Source organism: Bactrocera dorsalis, chromosome 4 (assembly GCF_023373825.1).
Source record: "Bactrocera dorsalis isolate Fly_Bdor chromosome 4, ASM2337382v1, whole genome shotgun sequence".
In the NCBI taxonomy this organism is placed as follows: Eukaryota; Metazoa; Arthropoda; class Insecta; order Diptera; family Tephritidae; genus Bactrocera; species Bactrocera dorsalis.
Genome location: NC_064306.1, coordinates 63451613 through 63471808, shown reverse-complemented (window position 1 = coordinate 63471808; position 20196 = coordinate 63451613). Strand labels below are relative to the sequence as shown.

The 20196-nt window shown below is 38.7% G+C and overlaps 1 protein-coding gene across 2 annotated transcripts in view; it reads left to right on the top strand.

The window, feature by feature from the left end:
• Nucleotides 1–20196, top strand: part of LOC105226986 (uncharacterized) — an 89490-nt gene that overhangs the window by 63840 nt on the left and 5454 nt on the right. For both annotated transcript variants that reach the window (XM_049455236.1, XM_049455235.1), the window contains exon 4: nucleotides 74–277. In XM_049455236.1, coding sequence (XP_049311193.1) covers nucleotides 74–277 — 204 coding nt within the window. The remainder of the gene's footprint in view (nucleotides 1–73; nucleotides 278–20196) is intronic.

The window sequence follows — 20196 nt, the reverse complement described above, 5'->3', positions numbered from 1 at the left end:
TAGTTTTAAGTTGAATATACCAAAAATTAGCTCTCATCCATTGATGCGAACGCGAATTTCATCTCATTTGCAGGTAAAAGCTTCACCCTGAGCATTGTGATATCGACCAATCCCATACAGGTCGCTACCTACAACAAGGCGATCAAGGTGACGGTGGATGGTCCGCGCGAACCACGCTCCAAGGTGCGTCATCCGGGTTTTCATCCGTTTGCCTTCGGACCGCAGCGTTTCGGACCCGGTGATCCGTTGATGGGTGGACTGCCGTTTAAGTTTCCAGGTAAATACATATGTACATATAGAGCCGTAGTATATTGTGTAAGAGCGATGTAAGATATTAAAGCACTTCAGGATCAGAATTAACTCAGCCCAGTTAGAGATTTTTGACCTGTTGCCGATATCATGATCCCCCGATTAACAGGTTAAGGTGAGTTTAGGTTTAATGACTGATCGTCAAGATGGACGTGGCGTTTTGACTACATATATAGTCTTCTGTGATACCAGTAATCAGATCTTATAAGTCGACGAGGCGCATTGAGGCCAAATCATTTTCGGAATCTTATTTCTACTCCTGTTAGTTCACCGGGATGTTCGAATGTGCAAGTTTTTTGGTATTTAAACCTTTATTTCGCAAAACCTGGAAGAAATTATGCTATTTTCCCACTACGCCTTCTTCTAAACAGCTTCTACAAACTGGCATCCGGTAAAATTTACACCTTACCGAGTGATAGGATCTCTCCAATTGGAAAAAGGTTTACCTTGATGAGAGCGAAGTGGTCATTAGGTCTGCTGTGGTCCACTTTGGGCCAAGTTTACGCGAAGCCCAGCTATCCACTAGTAGAACGCAAAAAAATAGCAGAGGTTCGACCCATTCCCATTTTTCTGACAGTGGGACTAAGTTGCTTTTCTTGCTAGCTCGCTTTACCGTTATCTCCGATTCCGTTGATGCTTGGCACCATTACTAGTCTTATCAAGAAGTGATGTGATGCCGTTGATTTCGAGATGCCAAGCATTACAGTGAATGGTAACTTTTATGAAAGCGGAGCTGTACATCGACTGATTTCTGGATCTTTTGGTATAAAACATCGAAAATAATCCTTGATTAATGGAATAACTAAAGAATTGATGACTTGTATGCTCCATAGTATTATATATACACAAATGTATCCGATCCTGTTTCAAGAAACGAGGAGTAAAACGTAAATATCTTATCCAAAACCTTCCACAAGCCCGGAAGCTTTTAAAAATACCATAAACAGCTTTCACTTTTAAAAGCTTTAAATTCAAGCTTAGTATTCATTTCACTTCCGTCAATTTAACAGCACTTTCCAATGCTAGATTTTGGCGATTCAGAGAAAATTTCACGCCAATCAGCAGTCGATTATCCGCTTTCACTGCATCATGTCAGGGATTTGTTGATGCCAGCGGCAAAAAAGGAATGGAATCACTTGTTGTTGCTGGTAAAACTGTTGCTTCCCAACGCTGAAGGGATACTTTGCATACACCATATAAATACACATGCGGCTCTACGACTGCCACTTTGTTGTCATCGAGCTTGCTTTCAAAGGCATTATGCGGATAATATTTAAAGTGGCTTGCCGACGTAACAACCTAACAGTCAACCAGCCTACCAGTCAACTAGCCTACCAAGGCTCGACAGCAACACAATTGGCTGCGCATGAAAAATCGCTCAAGGCGCTGGCGTGTCGTAAAGTATTAAATTACCATAAAATAGGCAAACAAAGTCATCGGCTAAGTAAATCATTAAAACTAATTTACGAAACATTTGAGGCTGATTTTGTGCGGATTTCGAATTGAAATTTGCCTTTAGGGGGCGCAGTTCGGTGAAATTTCAGCTACGAAATTTGTTAGCTGTTTTGAGTTAGGCGCATTCGATTCGCCACTTCTTGCTGTACTTGCTGTATGACAGTTCTGTTCGATTTCTTGGAACATTTTTGGTAAACAAGTTTTGGTTGTGATGTAGAAGAGTACAAGAGAGTAACTGGATAACTCATTAAAGTGTGATGGTCAATTGATCTAGTGAATTGTCCTCGAAAAATAAACCGAAACCGAAAAATCCAAAATTAACCAAAGCCGGTGAAGGCCATCCCAGCCGAGGTTTATAGCATTTATTTGAAAAATTCTAAGTTTTGGAAAACGACTGTTCGATTCGCCACACTTTAAATGCTGGTGAACCGAAAACAGCTTTACCATATTATTCTTTAGACATCGCATACGTGGTTATAGCCGAGTTTACAACAGCGCGACGTTAAGGAGTCTCCTTGCCTGAAACCGCGGTTGGTATCGAACGGCTCGAAAAGGTTCTTTCCGATCCTGACGGAGCTTTTGGTATTGCTCAACGTCAGTTTACACAGCGGTATTAGTTTTCTGGGGATAACAGACATGTTTATGATACTTTAGGAGCGTCTAAGACTTACAAAGGATCTGCTTACTTTTCACTTTCGAAATATGTATCCCTTCCTACTCCCTTTACACTTCCAATTGTCTTAAAGTAGGTAAATTTGACTCAAAAATGTTCACACATTTGTTTCGCAGCCTCTTTATTGACATCGAAATCTACCGTTAAGCCCGAAAAGCCATCGCTTTACCAACTTCTCTTGACAAAGTAATAAAATTACGCTCTTTAACACTTTCTGCCGCCAGCCAACGACAGCCTCGTAATTACTAAACGACGCAACAAAATTGTGCCAAGCTTGGAACTGCCGAAGTGTACAACGAACATGCACACACTCACACATAAACATTTCGTCGTCGCCTTATTAAAGGATTAAACATTTTAATGGATTTTATGCGCGCCGTCTTTAGCAATACCATCTTATTTAGGTTGCATATGCGTGGCAAGCCTACATGCTGCCACACACACTCATACTCACACACACAAGTGTAATCGCGACACATTGCCTCCGGGTGCTCCTTGTTTCGCCGTCTTTTGTTATTTTAATCGCTGCTGTGCATTTGCCTGTTGTTTTCTTTGCTATTTGCTTTATTATTTTAAGTGCTGTTGTTGTTATTGTTATTGTTTCTGGCAACTAGTTGCTGTTGCCAGTGATTATAGCTGATGACATAAGTGTATGCAGTGACATCATTTCGTTGATTATTATTGAGCCGCGTGACGCGTGCTTTGGTGGCTGGGAGGAGTGCCTCGCGATAAAAATTCGGAGGCTTGACTTGCTTAGAAGTTCAACTCTTTTGATTTGTCAAATTGCTTTCGCCTCTCTTTGAAATTTTCACTTTCTTTATTAAATCATCACTACTCTCGTTTCTGTATTTTTTAAATGCCGGGTTTAGGATGACCCGGAGAATGATAATTAATTTTAGAACTGAAAATCTATAGTCAAGTTGGGTTCATCATTACTTTCTACAGTTTTGGACTATTAAAACCATAGAACGGTCGAGTTCGAAGGTATTACCGTGATAAAAATATAAAGAAAGAGAGATAAAAACTGCCCTTGGAGTTCGTAGCGCTGCAAGCAAGCCCGAGGGATAGCAATAGCGGGATATACAAGCTGTTTTTGAGTGTGGGGAACTTACTGGGCGAGAGAAGGGAAGAAGAGATAAAGAAGGAAAGTATAAGAAATAGATAGTTTGAGACAAAGAAAACAATTGAATAGAAAGAGATACAGAGAAAGTGGTAAAGAGAGCGATAAGGAGAGAGAGAGGTGTTCTGATTTTCGGAAAAACATAATTTTTCCTTGGCTTACTAGATATAGAGAGAGTGTAAGCTTCAGTGGACTAGCTAAGAGCGGAAGAGAGAAAGAGGAGGAGAAAAATAAAGAAAAGAAGAAAAGAAAAGAAGGAAGTGAAAAATATAGAAGGAAAGAGACACATGAATAAATATATAGAGAGTGAGATTTTCAGATTTTCGGAAAAAAATCATATCGCCATCTTACAACTACGAGCTGCTCTTCAAATTTTTTGAGCTTGCTGAAGAAAAACAGAAAAAAGTAGAGAGAAAAGAAGAATGGATAAGAATATAAAGAGATAGAGAAAAGAAGGAAGAGCAATAGACACAGGGAGCGAGATCTGCAGAAAATCAAAAAAAAATCTGTTATCTCCATTTGGCTAGATACCAGAACGAAAGAGGGATAGATAGAAGAGAGAGCTATCACCTGCATGTCGAGTTCGAAGAATTTTCTAAACGAAGGAATGAAAAGGCAGAGAGAAAAGAGGAAAAGATATAGATAGAGAGCGAGATTTTTAGATTTTCGAAATAAAGAAATTGCAGCTTCTGAGGAAATGCTGAAAATGAAGGAATGAAAGAGAGACAAGAGAAGGAGAAAAAGAAAGAAGGAAAAGGTAGAGAGAAAAGTTGAAAGGGAACTACCATATAGAAAGAGATAGAGAAAGAGAGGGAGAGAATGAGATAGAAAGAGAAACAGTAAAAGATATAGACAGAGAGCGAGGTGTTTAGAATTTCAAAAAAAAAAGCAAGCATCGGCAAGCTTCGGAGAAAAAAGCTTAGTGCTAAGGAGTGGAAGAGAGGTAGAGAGAAGAAGAGAGCTCTCACTTGCATGTCGAATTCGAAAAATTTGTTAAAAGATATAAGGCAAAGATAGATAGAGAAGAAGAAAGTGAAATAATATATAGGAAGAGATGGATAAATAGAGAAAATGGAAAGAGATATGTTGAGAATGCATCTAAAGAGAGAGATTTTTAGATCTTCAGCAAAACACCTCTTTTCTCCGACTGACTTGAAGTGATTTCACGTACTATATACCAAACCGAACAGGCCTTCAGGCGGGAATATAATTAAAAAATCTACCACCATATCATCAACTTTAAAGCAAATAACCACGGAAGCTCCTCTTTGGAATAATATTTTCAAAGAACAACTGGAAATATAAAATTCAAAGTATTTTTTTTACATATGTACCGGTTAGACTCCGCTAAGATTTTGACAAACTTTTGAAGATTCGACCTTATAGAATTTTTTTTGTATTACGAGAACACGCTTGATTAGGTCGTACGTATTTTTCGATGACAAAAATTTTATTTTGCGGAAGTTTTACGGCGATAGAATTATTATGTTGAGTTATTTATTTATATTATGCCATTTATGTAAGTATTTAGCGGTGCCTTGGTGTATGTTAGCTTTATTCGCATTATATACATATACATATATATACTCGTATATACATACTTATATACCTTAAATACAGTTAAGTGCAACCCATTAGCGATGTACCTTACACTTGCTAGGATCCAAAATGGCGGATGATGGGATGGCATTAGGGAATATACTGAGACATACAAACATACAATCATGGCTGAAACTAAAAATATTTATGCTTGTAATTATGCTGGCACAAATGTAGATATATACATATGAATATTTAGCGGCTTCTACTTGACACATACATATGTACAAGTGTATATATTAAACATACTTTCCTTGTCAATGTATGTTTGTAACGCACTACACAGTGTGTCTAAAAAGTGTGGAGGAGAAAAGTTTGACGTTTTTAGTGAAAATTACATTAAAATTTTCCACTTGAAGTACTCTTTGTTATGAAAATTGTTGGCACTTTCCTTCAAAAGAGTTCACACGGTTACGCAGACAATATGTATATGGACTTGTGCTTGCTCATTTGCGAAAGTAATTTCATATGCATGATCTCATATAACATTTTTACATATTCAGACATACATACATACGTTAGTACATATGCACTTATGCATATAAGGACCCTGTAGGAAATTTGTTTACTATTTTTATGATTTCGAATATGTTTTTATAAGCTAAGAACACTGTTTAAAAAATCAGGGTCTAAGAATTATTATTTAATTAATGTTAAGCTAATAGCTGCAGAAAAAATAAACGGTAAATTTCCGGTTCACAAGCATACTTATTCACTTTTAGACCAGTTTTCTCGGTCGTTCACTTAAGCTTCGGTTGCCTTATGCTCCAAAAAGAGGTTATATGTAGTAATAAATTTGATTTAGCATAAATTTCTAAAAAATAAAAAATAAAAAATAAAAAATATCGGAGTCCCGAAATATCAATATTAATTAAAATCCCGAAATTTTGGGATTAAAAGAGGATTCGTAATTTTCAATACTATAAAAGCAGTTTCAAAGTTAAAAATATGTGTTCAACAATACCGAAATTTCGGGATTGAAAGTACCGTGAGTTGAGTTGAGTAATTGAGTTTCGCATAAGCGATGTCTACATCAATTAAGAAGAAGGAGAAGAAGAAGATGAAGAATTGAGTAAATTTCTGGATTATAATATAATTCGCTATTGAGTTCAAGGTTAGTTTAGGTTAACAAGGTGAGAACCGCGAAATTTCGAAATATTGATTGAAACTTTAAATTGGAGTCCCGAAATGTCAATGTTAAAATCCCGAAATTTCGGGATTAAAAGTGCATTCGTAATTGTTAAATAACAAAAAAGAGCAATTTGAAGAGAATAAAAAAGTGAAAATCCCGAAATTTCGGGATTATATATATTCTCAAATCCAATGAAACGCATTTCCGACAGGGTCTCTTCTAACAAACATACCTATACATTTGAGTTGATGTGTGGCTGTGTGCGTGTTTTAATGTTCTAAATGAATTTTCAACTTGAATTAATTTACACATGCACGGAGTCCTTGAATCCTTCCACACACACACAAATACACACATAGCTGCGAACAAACTGGGGTTGGGCGCTAAACTTTTTCCGAGCGGAAAGTCAAATTTGAAAATTTCTCAAAAATCATTATGTAACTACTGATGCACACACACATATGCCACACTTGCTAGCATGTGTGAGTGTGTGGAGAGTGTGTTGCAACAAAGCGGATGGAGGTGCAGACGAGCGCAGAAGACAAGTGTTGACAAGGCGTTGATGAAATTTCACCAAAAATATATTAAAATTTGCTTAAAAGTGTTGAGCACGTAACCAAACACAACCAACAAGCTTACACACACACACACTCATGCAAGTTAAAAAGTGTCAGTTGTGAGTGTGTGCGTGTGACCCGATTACCGACACACATGCACGCCCAGCGCACACACATGCAGTTAAGTAGGTATACATAAAAATATGTATGTGTGTGTGGCCGCCTAACAAGTCAGCGCCGTAGCTAACGGTAAAGGGTTATTACCAACACATAATTTACATAAATTTGCCCAACCCGCGCGTCCTAATGGCGAAGGTCCTGTTTCCACATGTTGGCATCTCAAGTGCGCCACTTCCTTTCACGAAGCTCACCCCCGCCCCCCACACGCTCTAATGCTGCGCAAGTAACGAGTATGCGTTGACAGGTTGGCTGTTTGATGCAGGCTCGCATGGAGATATACCTACACACACATATGTACGTACATTAAAACATACACACTTACATTCAAACATACAAACACATGCGCCTGTTTGCTTGTTTGCTGGGAGCTAGCTATGTGGCGGGTCATACTTGCTTGTAGTTCGGCCTCATATGTGATTAAAATTACGATGCCGCGGTAAATTTTCATTATTTTATTTCGCGCGTTGCTCGGGTGGTGGGGGTGGAGCTGACATTCGCGGCAGCCATTTTTCGGCATAAAATATTTAGTGAAAAATTAAATTAAAAATGCAAAAAGGCATAAGAAAAGATGAGAAAGCAACCTTTCGGTCGCGACTTCGAAAAAAAAAAGAACTCGCGTTTTGGCTTTGAAGCCTCTGAAAGGCGCTTAGATGTACCCCACATACTTACGTATAAATTGATTTTCCTTGTGCGTGTTTCAAGTGGCTTAGTCCCTTTTCCTTTTTGCATATACAAATATGGCTCATTAGCTTATTAATTATTTAGAATTCAATAACATTAACAAAATTCCTACAAAAAGCAATTTTTTGTAATATTTTCAGCAGTAGAAGCTCTAACATACGGTAAAAGTAATAAATATGTTATATACCTATAAAGGGTGATCCACCTCCATATGTTCCCTACTTTTTTAAAGAAAAAACACAGACATTTCAGTTTTAAAGGGGATTATTTATTGTCGAAAAGCAAGAACATTCTTTGGCATTTATTTTTTGAAGATTATCTCTTTTAAATGTTGGACGCGGCTACGCCTGAGATGGTCCATCCGTTGAGTCGAATTCTCGATGACTCGTTCGAGCATTTCGACTAGTAACTGGCGAATGACAAGCGTGCTGTTTTGCTGAAGGCCTGGATCGAACCGGGATTATCCGAATAGACTTTCGACTTTACATATCCCCACAGGAAAAAGTCTAACGGTGAGATATCATACGATCTGGGTGGCTAATCGATCGGCCCTAAACTTGAAACTATCTGCTCACCGAAGTATTCCCTCAATAAATCCATTGATTGATGCGTTGTGTGGGAAGTACCGTCGACTTGTTGAAACCAAATGTCGCTAAGATCACGAGCTTCAATTTCAGGCATCAAATAATCGGTTATCAAAACGCGATAACGGTCGTCATTGACGGTTACGTTCCCACCGGCATCATTTTTGAAGAAATATGGACCGATGATTTCACTGGCCCACACCAAACCGGTGTTTTTTTCTGGATGAAATGGCAGCTCTTGAGTCTCTTCAGTTTGCTCTTCGTCACAAATAAGGTAATTTTGTATGTTTGAGCCAGAAAAGGCTCTCATCACTGAACAAAATTTGGCTCGAAAACTCGGATTTTCTTGGAACTTCTTAAGAGGCGAGAAAGCGAAGCTATGTTCCTTGGGAAGGCCGAACAACTTTAGTTCTTGCACTAGCTGTACGTGTTCCATTCGGTCGAATATTTTCCAATAAAGAATGCTGGGTCTCAAGATGGATGATGATGCTGCGAATGAAATGCCAAACAATATTGAACAAAAATAATATGACAGCTTGACACGACTGAAGCGTGATCTGTCAAGAAATAGCTATTGGAATAAGTACAATTACTTGAATCACTCTATATAATGGTTTTGAGGCAAGCTTTCTATGGGTTTATGTCTATACTATACAATAGTAACCTCCTATTTCATAAGTTGGGTAACCAGCTTGAATTCGGGGATATTTTCAAAACGTTAGAGAAATTAATTCTCACTTTTTCGATAAAAAATCGAAGTACGATGCTGTATTTAGTGTCTCTATACCATACTTCTTCCAAACCTCGACCAAGGTATTGCGGTATCGACCCACACCCTCAGCAAAACCCAACAACAAAAGATTGACACGTTGACAAGCAAGTAACTAAACCATCAATTATCCATGTGGCAAGTTTCTGATTTTCACAGCAATTTAAAACACATCATTATCAAACAAGCAAAGCAGGCATGCCACACCGGGGGGTGAAACGGCAACACATGCGGAACTGTTTTTAATAATAATTTCAAAACTTAAAAAATGTCACAACAAACATGTACCGATGACAAATCGTAGAGCCAAATAATAAAGTGTGCAACTGAGGAAGGGTGCTGACACACACACACACACACATACAGTGACATAGATACATATATATAATCATAAATTCTTGTTGACACGCTCAACTAATAAAGGAGGGCAAAAGATGCCGAGCAGAATAATGCCGAGGGAATATAAAAAATTGCAAACAAAGTGATATGAAAATTTAACCTCCCACGAGGATACAGCGGCAACAACAATGCCACGCAAGTGCCAAGGCGACACTAAGAATTCATAACTTTATTGAGCAAGCACACACACACGAACATTTGATTGACTCGGAAGTGCTATATCACTTGCTAAATATTACATGTATGCTCGGCAAGCTGGCCATTTGACACGCAGGCGGCGGGCAACCGGCCGGGGGATGTTCGATTGGACTGAGCTGTGTTGGGCCACACTTCAATACGACTCAATTTAAAAACGTGAAATGAAATTTTTAAGTCATCGGCAGAGGCAGCCGGTAGACGGCGGTCGGCCAATATAACCAAGCAAGCTTTAAGCAGCGTGAAGACGCTTACGGAGCCGAGGGCAGCAACAACCCCCAAGGACATATTACAGCATTGATTCAATTTCTTGTCAATTTGCGTGTCAATGCGATACTAATATGCACAACAACAGCAACAACAACTACCGCACACTTACTTTGCAAAATGGTTAGATTGCGGGCGGTGGGGGTACGAAGGTTGGCAGTTGCCGCCAGGCAACGCTCCACGCACACAGCTGCCACATATGCCACATGCCAGGCAGCCGACAACTTGTTCACCTTATTATTTATAACATTTGCGAAATTCGCCTCACCGCCCGTCCCGGCCGGCGTTTAACCTTTGTCACCCCGACACCAGCGCAGCGCACGCCCCTGCGCCCCTTGACTCGTTCATTGAGTCCTTCGCAACATTATTTGCCAGTGTTTCGCCCGTTCTGCGAAGATGTGCAAATTTCTTTGCTGAATTTAAGGTTAACTACCCACTTGATAGACGACAACAAGCAGCAACAATAAAACCAACAGCGGCGGCGTAGACACCCAACCGACACGTCTCACTTTTGACATTCTCTGCGTGTGTTGACATTTTGTGTAACGGTAAATTTTTGTGTGTAACACGTTGTCAACTCCTGTAGTTGTTATTACTGTTATAATCGCTTGGTGTTGTTGTTGGTGTTTCTGTGCGAATTTGTCGGTTTTAAATCGGGTGTTGCGTTGGTGGTGCGGAAATTTGCAATTGGGTGCGAAAAGCCAATTGTAACGGGGCAAGGTAAGGAGGGAATGCCTACACATAGCAACTTTGTTGCACAAATACACAGACATACATAGATACATACGTTCATACGTATAAGTATGTGTACCTAATAGGTTATATAAAGAAATGTGTTTGAATCTGTCATCTGCCTCATCTAAAAATAATCATTTGACGCTTTTGAATTATGGAGGCGAAATTCGCGCTGGAAAAGGCATCTCTAATAATACCGTTATAGACACTTTTTGACACTTGTCGCAAACCCCTGTAGTCAAATAAATAAGCAAATACTCGAGTAGACAGTCGAATAAACAAGCGATGGCGCTTGCTGAGAGTAGCAAAGAAGTGCTTCGAGTTCTATTTGCTCTGAAGTATTTGCAAATAATCAACAGTTAATTGAATTTGTTATTGGTTAATACTAAAAAAGCGCATATATGAGGTATGAAGTAGTCATTCATTGATGCGATGTGACCGTGTGTATGCAAAAAAAATATAGGAGACATACCATAATAAAACGGAAGTTCTACTAAATTGACTACAACAAGAAGTGCATGATCTGCGAACCATAAGCGATTTACCGAGAAAGCTGTGGTACAATTATGAAGAAAAAATAAAACTTTTTTTTTTGAAAATGCATTGTTTCTATTCAACATACAACGGGTGATCCAAATAAAGGTACTTTCTCCAACAGCCTTTTTTTGTACTTTTCTTCAAAATTTATGTTCTGTAAAGCATATTTCGCGCGCTGCGGTCAACTTATGGTCAACATAATCGGTCTACTGAGCGTACTATTCCCAACACCAACACCTCTCTTGAGGTACAGCATTCATTATTGGATAATTTTTGACCGTATAGACCACGTCTAGCAGGCAGTGACGAAAATACCATAGCAGTTCTAGCTGACAGTGTACACGAAGACGGTGGAGTATCGATTCGGTGCCATTCGCTGCAACTCAGCGTATTTACGTAGAGATCTTAAATTAAAAGCTCACCAAATACAGCTTGTGCAAGAACTGGAGCCGCTCGATTTTCCGAAATTACATCGCTTCGCTTTATGGATCTTCGATTCAAGAAGATCCGACGTTTCCAAGTCAAATTTGATTCAGGGATGAACCCATTTTTGGGTCAATGGGTTTGTGAACAAGTAGAATTGGCGCATTTGGGATGAAGAGCAACCTAAAGAGTTTCAAGAGCTGTCATTTCATCCTGAAAAAACAACGGTTTGGTGTGGTTTGTGGGCCGGTAAAATTATCGGTCTATATTTCTTCAAAAATGATGCCGGGGAGAAAATAACCGTCAATGGCGAACATTATCGCGGAATCATAACCGACTAGTATTTGTTGCCTGGAATTGAAACTCGTGATCTAGGGGACATGTGGTTTCAACAAGACGGCCCCAATTTTCACTAATCGCAATATGTATTGAGAGAGCACTTCGGTTGCTCATTGAGATCGTGTGATTTCACACTGTTAGACTTTTTTCCGTGAGGATATATAGAGACTAAAGTTTTTGCAGACATTCTACTTCGATTAAGGCTTTGGAGCAAAAGAGCTCACGTGCCATTCGCCAGTTTCCTGTCGAAATGCTCGAAAGTGTCATCGAAAATTGGACACCACGTATGGACCATCTGAGACGTAGCCGTGAACAACATTTGAAAGAAATCATCCCGAAAAAAATGCCGAACCCACCAGCTCAGTGAGATATCTACTTACAAGAATGAGTTCCCAGGTGTCCAGGTGTTTATGACTTGTACTCGCAAAGGCGGAACAATCAAGAAGGAGGTATTGAGAAATGTATTCATCGGGTTCTTCCAAATAATTTCTGCCGCTGGCATTCGATACGATTCTCAACCCAACAGCGTGTACGCCGATAAAGGAATAACCTGTCAGAATCCCTAGAACCAGAGGGAGCTTAGACTTAGTGATAGCAGAGAACTAACTGGACCTCTTGTGATCGAACTTGTGCCAAAAGAAACCGATGGTTCAGTGTTGACCAAGTTTCCGCGTAGCCCATTATTCAGTAGTAGAACACATTAGCAGAGTGAAGCACCGACCCGTTTCCATGCTTATGATAGCGGTGCTAAGGCCCGTTTCCTTACCAGTTCGTCAGCTTTGTAATCACTTGCACCCTTACTAGTCTTATCACAAAGTGACTTGCTGCCAATGATAACGAGTTTAGACATTTTTTAAACAGCGATTAGTGAACTTAAGCCTAGTATTGTCACCCAACTATCAGGTTGAATAGTTACTTCTTTGCACTTTGGAGCAAAGCTTAAAGAGACTCCTAAAAAATTACCGACCATTTTTAGGGACAAGAACAGTTCATCATATCGAAAAGTTTGGAAAGCCAGCAAGAAACGTCCAGAATTGCAAAATTACCTAGGCTTTTGGACTAATGTATGTCTGACGCTCTGTCGCCAAGTCTTCCGGAGTTAAATGTCTTTTGAAAGATTAAGAGGAAATTTTTGGTGAAAATGAAGATGTACTTTTGAAAAATAATGGGAATGCAGGCCTAACCGACGCTCAAGCGATCATTCGATTTCTCCTTCTTAATGTGGATGAACGAAGTTCCAAGAATGAGATTTTTTTTAATTCCTCTAAGAAAAGTTGCGATTTTCCATTACGAAAGAAGCACTGTACAGTTTAAACCCAAGACTTTCAGGTTGTACTTGGAAGTTATCTGATATCTCAGAGTTAATCTCTTGACTGAACTGAAAGACCAAATTATTCGGCACCAATCAATCGGCTATGCCTCAGTGTCTCAAAGCTCTCTTATACTTTGGCAATGTTGAACCCCAGTCTTCGTGCTTACCGTTAAAGTCTCTTATCCGAGGAGGTTTTCTTCATTTCATTGGCACGTAGCAAGTTCCAAGCCCCGTGCACAACCCTGATGAGGGGATATTTCGCCTTCTTACTTTAACTCGCCTTCAAACGTATGTTTTTGGCTACCCAGAGGATACTTGGTCTAAGACCGTAAGTCGGGAGTTGCTTGAGCCATTTGTATTTGAATCCTTTCTGGCCACTCCCAAGATTGGCGATCAGAGAACTTTTCACACTTGTGTGTACATGACAACTACATGACTCCATCCTCCACCATTTGAATACTATAGATAGAAATACGTCCAAACTTACTAAATTCACTTTATGTATATTATAATATATCCAACTTATGTATAAAGCTCATTGTTTTTGAGTATCTTCTTTGACCTTAAAAGATGGCTAGTGGTGTTAGAAAGTGGTATAAGAGCAAGCAATCAATTACTGCAGCAGAATTACTTTGTTAAGAGTAGCGCCCCTACTTGTAATTGCTTCACATAAAGATACTGGTATTAGAAGCATACTTTAAGGCAATCATATTGGCCATACTAAGTAGTTATTGGCACATCTTGAATACTTTTATTACTATTTTCAAATATTTTTACTATATTAACAAGAGTTTGTGGCTTTGCAGGCACATGCTGCAAATATTGGTTAAAAATGTTCAAATTTATGAGTTTTCTGTTACTCAAAATTCTACTAAAAATCATATTATAACCTAAAAAGGATTGCGTATCAAAAGCAACTTTAATATTCCGAGCACTCAACTCCTTATAGACTAGTAAATTCGTTTAAATTTAAATTTAAGTTTTTCCTCTCTCTCCACAAGGACTCCGAAATAAAGGGTGATTTTTTAAGAGCTTGATAACTTTTTTTAAAAAAAAAACGCATAAAATTTGCAAAATCTCATCGGTTCTTTATTTGAAACGTTAGATTGGTTCATGACATTTACTTTTTGAAGATAATTTCATTTAAATGTTGACCGCGGCTGCGTCTTAGCTGGTCCATTCGGAAAGTCCAATTTTGGGCAACTTTTTCGAGCATTTCGGCCGGAATAGCCCGAATTTCTTCGGAAATGTTGTCTTCCAAAGCTGGAATAGTTGCTGGCTTATTTCTGTAGACTTTAGACTTGACGTAGCCCCACAAAAAATAGTCTAAAGGCGTTAAATCGCATGATCTTGGTGGCCAACTTACGGGTCCATTTCTTGAGATGAATTGTTGTCCGAAGTTTTCCCTCAAAATGGCCATAGAATCGCGAGCTGTGTGGAATTAAGCGCCATCTTGTTGAAACACCTTGTCAACCAAGTGCAGTTCTTCCATTTTGGCAACAAAAAGTTTGTTAGCATCGAACGATAGCGATCGCCATTCACCGTAAACGTTGCGTCCAACAGCATCTTTGAAAAAATACGGTCCAATGATTCCACCAGCGTACAAACCACACCAAACAGTGCATTTTTCGGGATGCATGGGCAGTTCTTGAACGGCTTCTGGTTGCTCTTACACACCCAAATGCGGCAATTTTGCTTATTTACGTAGCCATTCAACCAGAAATGAGCCTCATCGCTGAACAAAACACGCGCGCGAAACACATTTCGAACCGAACACTGATTTTGGTAATAAAATTCAATGATTTGCAAGCGTTGCTCGTTAGTAAGTCTATTCATGATGAAATGTCAAAGCATACTGAGCATCTTTCTCTTTGACACCATGTCTGAAATCCCACGTGATCTGTCAAATACTAATGCATGAAAATCCTAACCTCAAAAAAATCACCCGTTAGTTTCTTTAAGCCAGCCAGACATCGCATTATCATTTCTTTTTATTCCACAACTAATATACTTACATATACATAGAGACATAAAACTAATTTTATATACTTGCCAGCTGCGTGTACATGCCACCGAATGTGATACCCGAAATGGGTGGGTAGCCAAAAAAGCCGAATAAGTGCGAATGCAGCAACAAAAAGCCAAATAATGTGACCAAAAAAGCCAAGAACCTCTCCAGTAAAACACACACACAAGCACATACAAAAGACAAAAAAGTGAACAGATAAATAGCAAAAAGTTGTAAATAAAATAAAATAAGACAACGAAATGATATAAAATTTTATGGGTTGTACTTGCTCGCTCGGTGTGTTTGTGAGTGGATCATAGTGTTGCACGGCGATGGCTGCTGTGTTGCACTTGTCGTCTGGCAACCCGAGGCCGTGCTCGCCACCAATAGATGTCTAAGTAGGTGGTTTCAGCAAAACTACAAAGCATTCGCTGTGTTTGCAGCAACTGCGGTCGCTCTCGCTCTGATTGTGGTTGCTGCGCTGCGCTGCGCCTCGCTCATATTTGCGGTCATGCGCATTTATTGAGTGAGCACACACAAGAAACAGCTGTTTCGCTGGCTGTTGAGTTGAGTGAGTGGCATACGCTTCACTCAATTGCCGCGCTGTTGAGTGTCTCCTCAGCTGGTAGTTGTGGCTCTTTAGGGGTGTTTGTGGAGAAAAGTCGAGGTTATTATGGAAATGTGGTAGTGGTAGTGGCATGTGGTTGCGATTAACGGCATGACAGGATAATGCTCTGCGGCATTGAGTGTGATTTTTGAGTGGAATCATATTTCAAGATGTGGTGAATTTGCGGCTAAGAAACTTGCGGCGCATAAGAAAATCAAGCGACCAAATGCCGACGGTAAAAGTGAGTTCATGTACGGAAATTATGGACAATGTTAGGGATTTCTGAAAGTACTATTTGTAGGTTATTATTCTTAATTAAAAATTGAAGAAATATTAAAATAATAATTAAAAAATTGGGTGGAATGTTCAAATAGAATTTTTATGAGATTTTTTGAAATACGTATATATTAATTTACTGATTTTGGTATTCGATAGTTTTTGTTGTTTTTTTAATTTTTCTTTCACTCACTTCAACTTAGTGAATTTTGTTGTGCGATAATAGACAAACATTTTTTAATCTTTTTTAACTTCAAGATTTGAGTTTTTCGATTTCAAGAAGACAGTTTGAAGATTTAAGTATTTGGTGCTTTGCAATTATATTTTTCATGAATTACTTAAAATTTAGTAGTTTTAAAGGACTTTGCTGTGAAAGCTAAAGAATTTAAGTAAACTTTTTTCGAGGAAAAATGTTGAAGGCTTAACGCAAGTATTCCAATCAATTCGTTTAAATAGCTTGTTTTATTTATTCTCTGGCATTATACGGTTTTCAAGTTTTGGTTTCAAAAAAGTAAACAGTTTTTGAAATGAATTTCTTCATAATTTCTGAAAAAATAAAATTTTTTATTTAAACAAGAAAAGGTGTTAGTTTGGGCTGCTATAAAATTCTTTACAGGATCATGTTCTCTTTACAAGAACTTGTCTTTCATTTTTGATTGATCAATTTGTGTGGCAACTAAATGCTATTGTGTCTCGAAATAAACAATTTAATCGAAGATTGCATCTTTGTCTGAAGCAATGAACCATACGAAATTTCTGGAAGATATCTTCTCAAATAAGAAACTCGTCCAAACAGCACTTCATTTTGAAAGTTCAATTTATATGGTAGCTATATGCTATAAAAGACCGATTTAAACAATTTCTTTGGAGAGTATATCGTTGTCTTGGGTAAAAAACTGTGCTATATTTCGTGAAAATGCCTACTCAAATGGAAAAGCTTTCCATACAAGCACTTTATTCCGATAATTCAATTTGTCTGACAACTACATGCTTTAGTTGTAAGAATTAGCGGTTCTGACAAATGCGCGGCTTCTTTGAGAAAAAATGACGCACACAGAGGGATCAATTCTCGTAAATACAGACAGAAAGACGAACATGGCTAAATCGACTCAACTCGTCACTCTGATCACTTAGTACTTATAGTTATATGTAGATTGACTTTAATATTTCGGGATTTGGCAACCCAAGTGTTTCAAACTGGCAACTCACAATTTTATTGTAAAGATTAAGATTTTCGATGCTATGCATACTCAAAGCGTTTTGGCATGAGAGCGCTGTATATGTTATTTACAGTTACTTCAAATATTCATCTCCGCTAAAATTTTAAATTAAATCACGAATATCTTTGCGCGATTATTTTTTACAATTTTACGTGGATAAATACAGCGAACATTGCATCGAAGAACATAATTTAATTAATGGCGATGAAGCCCCATAAAGGTATGGTATGGTATATTCAAGCGAGGTCGAAGATCACTTTTAGACAAATTTCGTGGCGGTCATTTAAAAGCAGCTTTTGTTTCGGAACTACTCTTGATGCCGTGCATAAACTAAAATGGCCAGTTCTTCATGTGATCTATCGGAAAATAGAGACCCAATTTAGGCATTGTGGGACCAGCATACCATTGCATTCAATATTGCATGGTCATTTGTGCCTAAAAAATATTTGTTCTTGTTGGATCCAACACAATTTGTCAATCGCTCAAAAAAGGCTAAAAAATACGATACATCAATGATATCGAGACATTTGTAGAATCGTGAATTTACTCGTATGAGTCCGAAAGTAAAGAGGAGTCGAATGTATGGGTGTTTTAAGATGAGCCGAAACCAACAAAAGTTGTTCACGTAGGAAGCACTTCAGGGCTAATGGCGAGTTCTCACACATCAATTTGATGAGTAATACACCTTAAAGTCCTCACTTTGCACCGAATGACTTCTTTTTATTCCAGCACGTAAAATATAAATATAAAGAGGTCAACGTTCATCGATACTTGAAAAGGCAGTTGATGCACTCAAAAGGCATGTTCTGGAGATACCCTAATCGGAGTGTCAAAAGTGCTTCGACAATTGGTTTAAACGCATGCAGAAGTGTATAGATCTTAATGGAGAATATTCTTAGAAACAATAAAGCTATTTTTGATGAATAAAATTTGTTTTTGTTCACTAATCCCGAAGTATAAAACGCGCCCTAGTATACTTTAATACATTTTGTTTTTAAATAAAAATAGCGAACAAAAAATTTGTCTCAAATTTTATATTTCTAACCAATTTTCATGTGCGAAATCGTGGCGAATGTTGGTTAAACGGTGATTCAATTTTATCAAAAGCACAACCTAAGAGTGCTACAAAGTCTTTAAAGATGGTCGAGAGATCGTTGCGATCGTTGATCGTGCGAATTCCGATTCCACATTCATGGAGAGTATTATAACTGCCGATGAGATATAGGTATATGAGTTTGACATACAAAGAAGTCAACAATCATCGAAATGGAGGGAGAGACGGTCAACAAGGAATTCCATTTGGCCGTATTGAGGCATTGGCATGAGAAGATCCGTCGAAAACGGCCGGAATTGTGAAAGAACAATTCCTGGATTTTACGTGTTGATAATACAGCATCGCATCGAGGCTCGATTGTGACCGAATACAAAGCCAAAAACGCAATGAATACCAATGTTCAAGCACCTTATTCACCCGATTCGGCCCGTGTAATTTTTTCTTGGTCCCTAAACTGAAATTGTTGCTTCGTAGAACCCGTTTTCAGTCGATCGAGAGATGAGACAGAAGGAGCGGAAGACCATCCCAAAACGTGATTATGAAAAGTTCAACACATTGTTTTTTAGAAAAAAGATGTTTTTCAAACCATTTTAATCGTTTTCTTTTGCTATTATTTTAATTTTAGACATTTACACCTTTACAGACATGGAATTTGGCACTTTTGGTATCCATACTAAAAGAAATATTTACCTTTTCTTCCATAAAAATATTTTGCTGTGAAAAAGCTCTAGCTAAAAGCTACTTAAAAATTCAATTACCTATGTATTAAACATTTATAGCAAATGTTTATAACTAAAATTATTAAAAAAATATTTTAATATATTTCCAAGCAAAGCTTTTCCTCCGGTTTCAAGCAGGAAGCACAGCGCACTTGCCATATTTTCCACATTTTTCTAAGTGATTTAAATTTTATTTTCTGCATTAAAAACTAATTCCATTTAAAATAAGTTTCTTCACACATTTCCTCAAGTTTCAATCTTCGCCTGCACACACACATACACATACATACACATGCATGAAACTTCACCATAAATCCGTGTATTTCTGCCACTTTTATTGCACCGTAAAATATTCCATTTGTGGGTGTATCTTACCCACACATCGATCCCCACAAAAAGGGGTAATAAAATAAAATTTCATAAATAAATACAAAAAACGAAAAACGAAAGCAAAGAAGGCAAAAAACGCCGAAAACGTCTGAGAAAATGTGAACCAACCGAAAGCAGGCATGGAACTTTCGGTTGGTCGGTTGGTTGCTGGTTTGGCTGGAGCCACACCAGTTTGTGGGGGGAGCTGCTACCAATTTGTGTTGGAATTCTGTGGCATACATCGAGCAAGCACATACACACTCAACACACACATACTTATACACAGGCGCATGGTTGCCTGCCGGTAGGGGCTGCAGCGGCCGTGGCGACGGAGGCGACGGCAGCATCGCTGTTTGGGACACTAATGTATACAATTACCACCACTACTGCTGCCACAAAATGCCACCACAGTCACACAGTCAACTGGCGGCGGCTGCCGACCGAACGATTGTCCGACCGCAGCGCCGCAGCGCAGCTAGAAAAATGCCAGCAGTGGCAGTCCGCACACACACACACACAGAGCACATAGCGGAGGCAATAAGACAGCGGCAACTGAGACTTGCGTCGATGAGATGGCTGCCAGTGGCAGATTTGGCTGCTCCTACAGCAATAGCAACAACAGCAACAGCATGCCATGTTAATTGTGCTGGTGGCGCAGGCAGGCAGGCAGTGGCAAC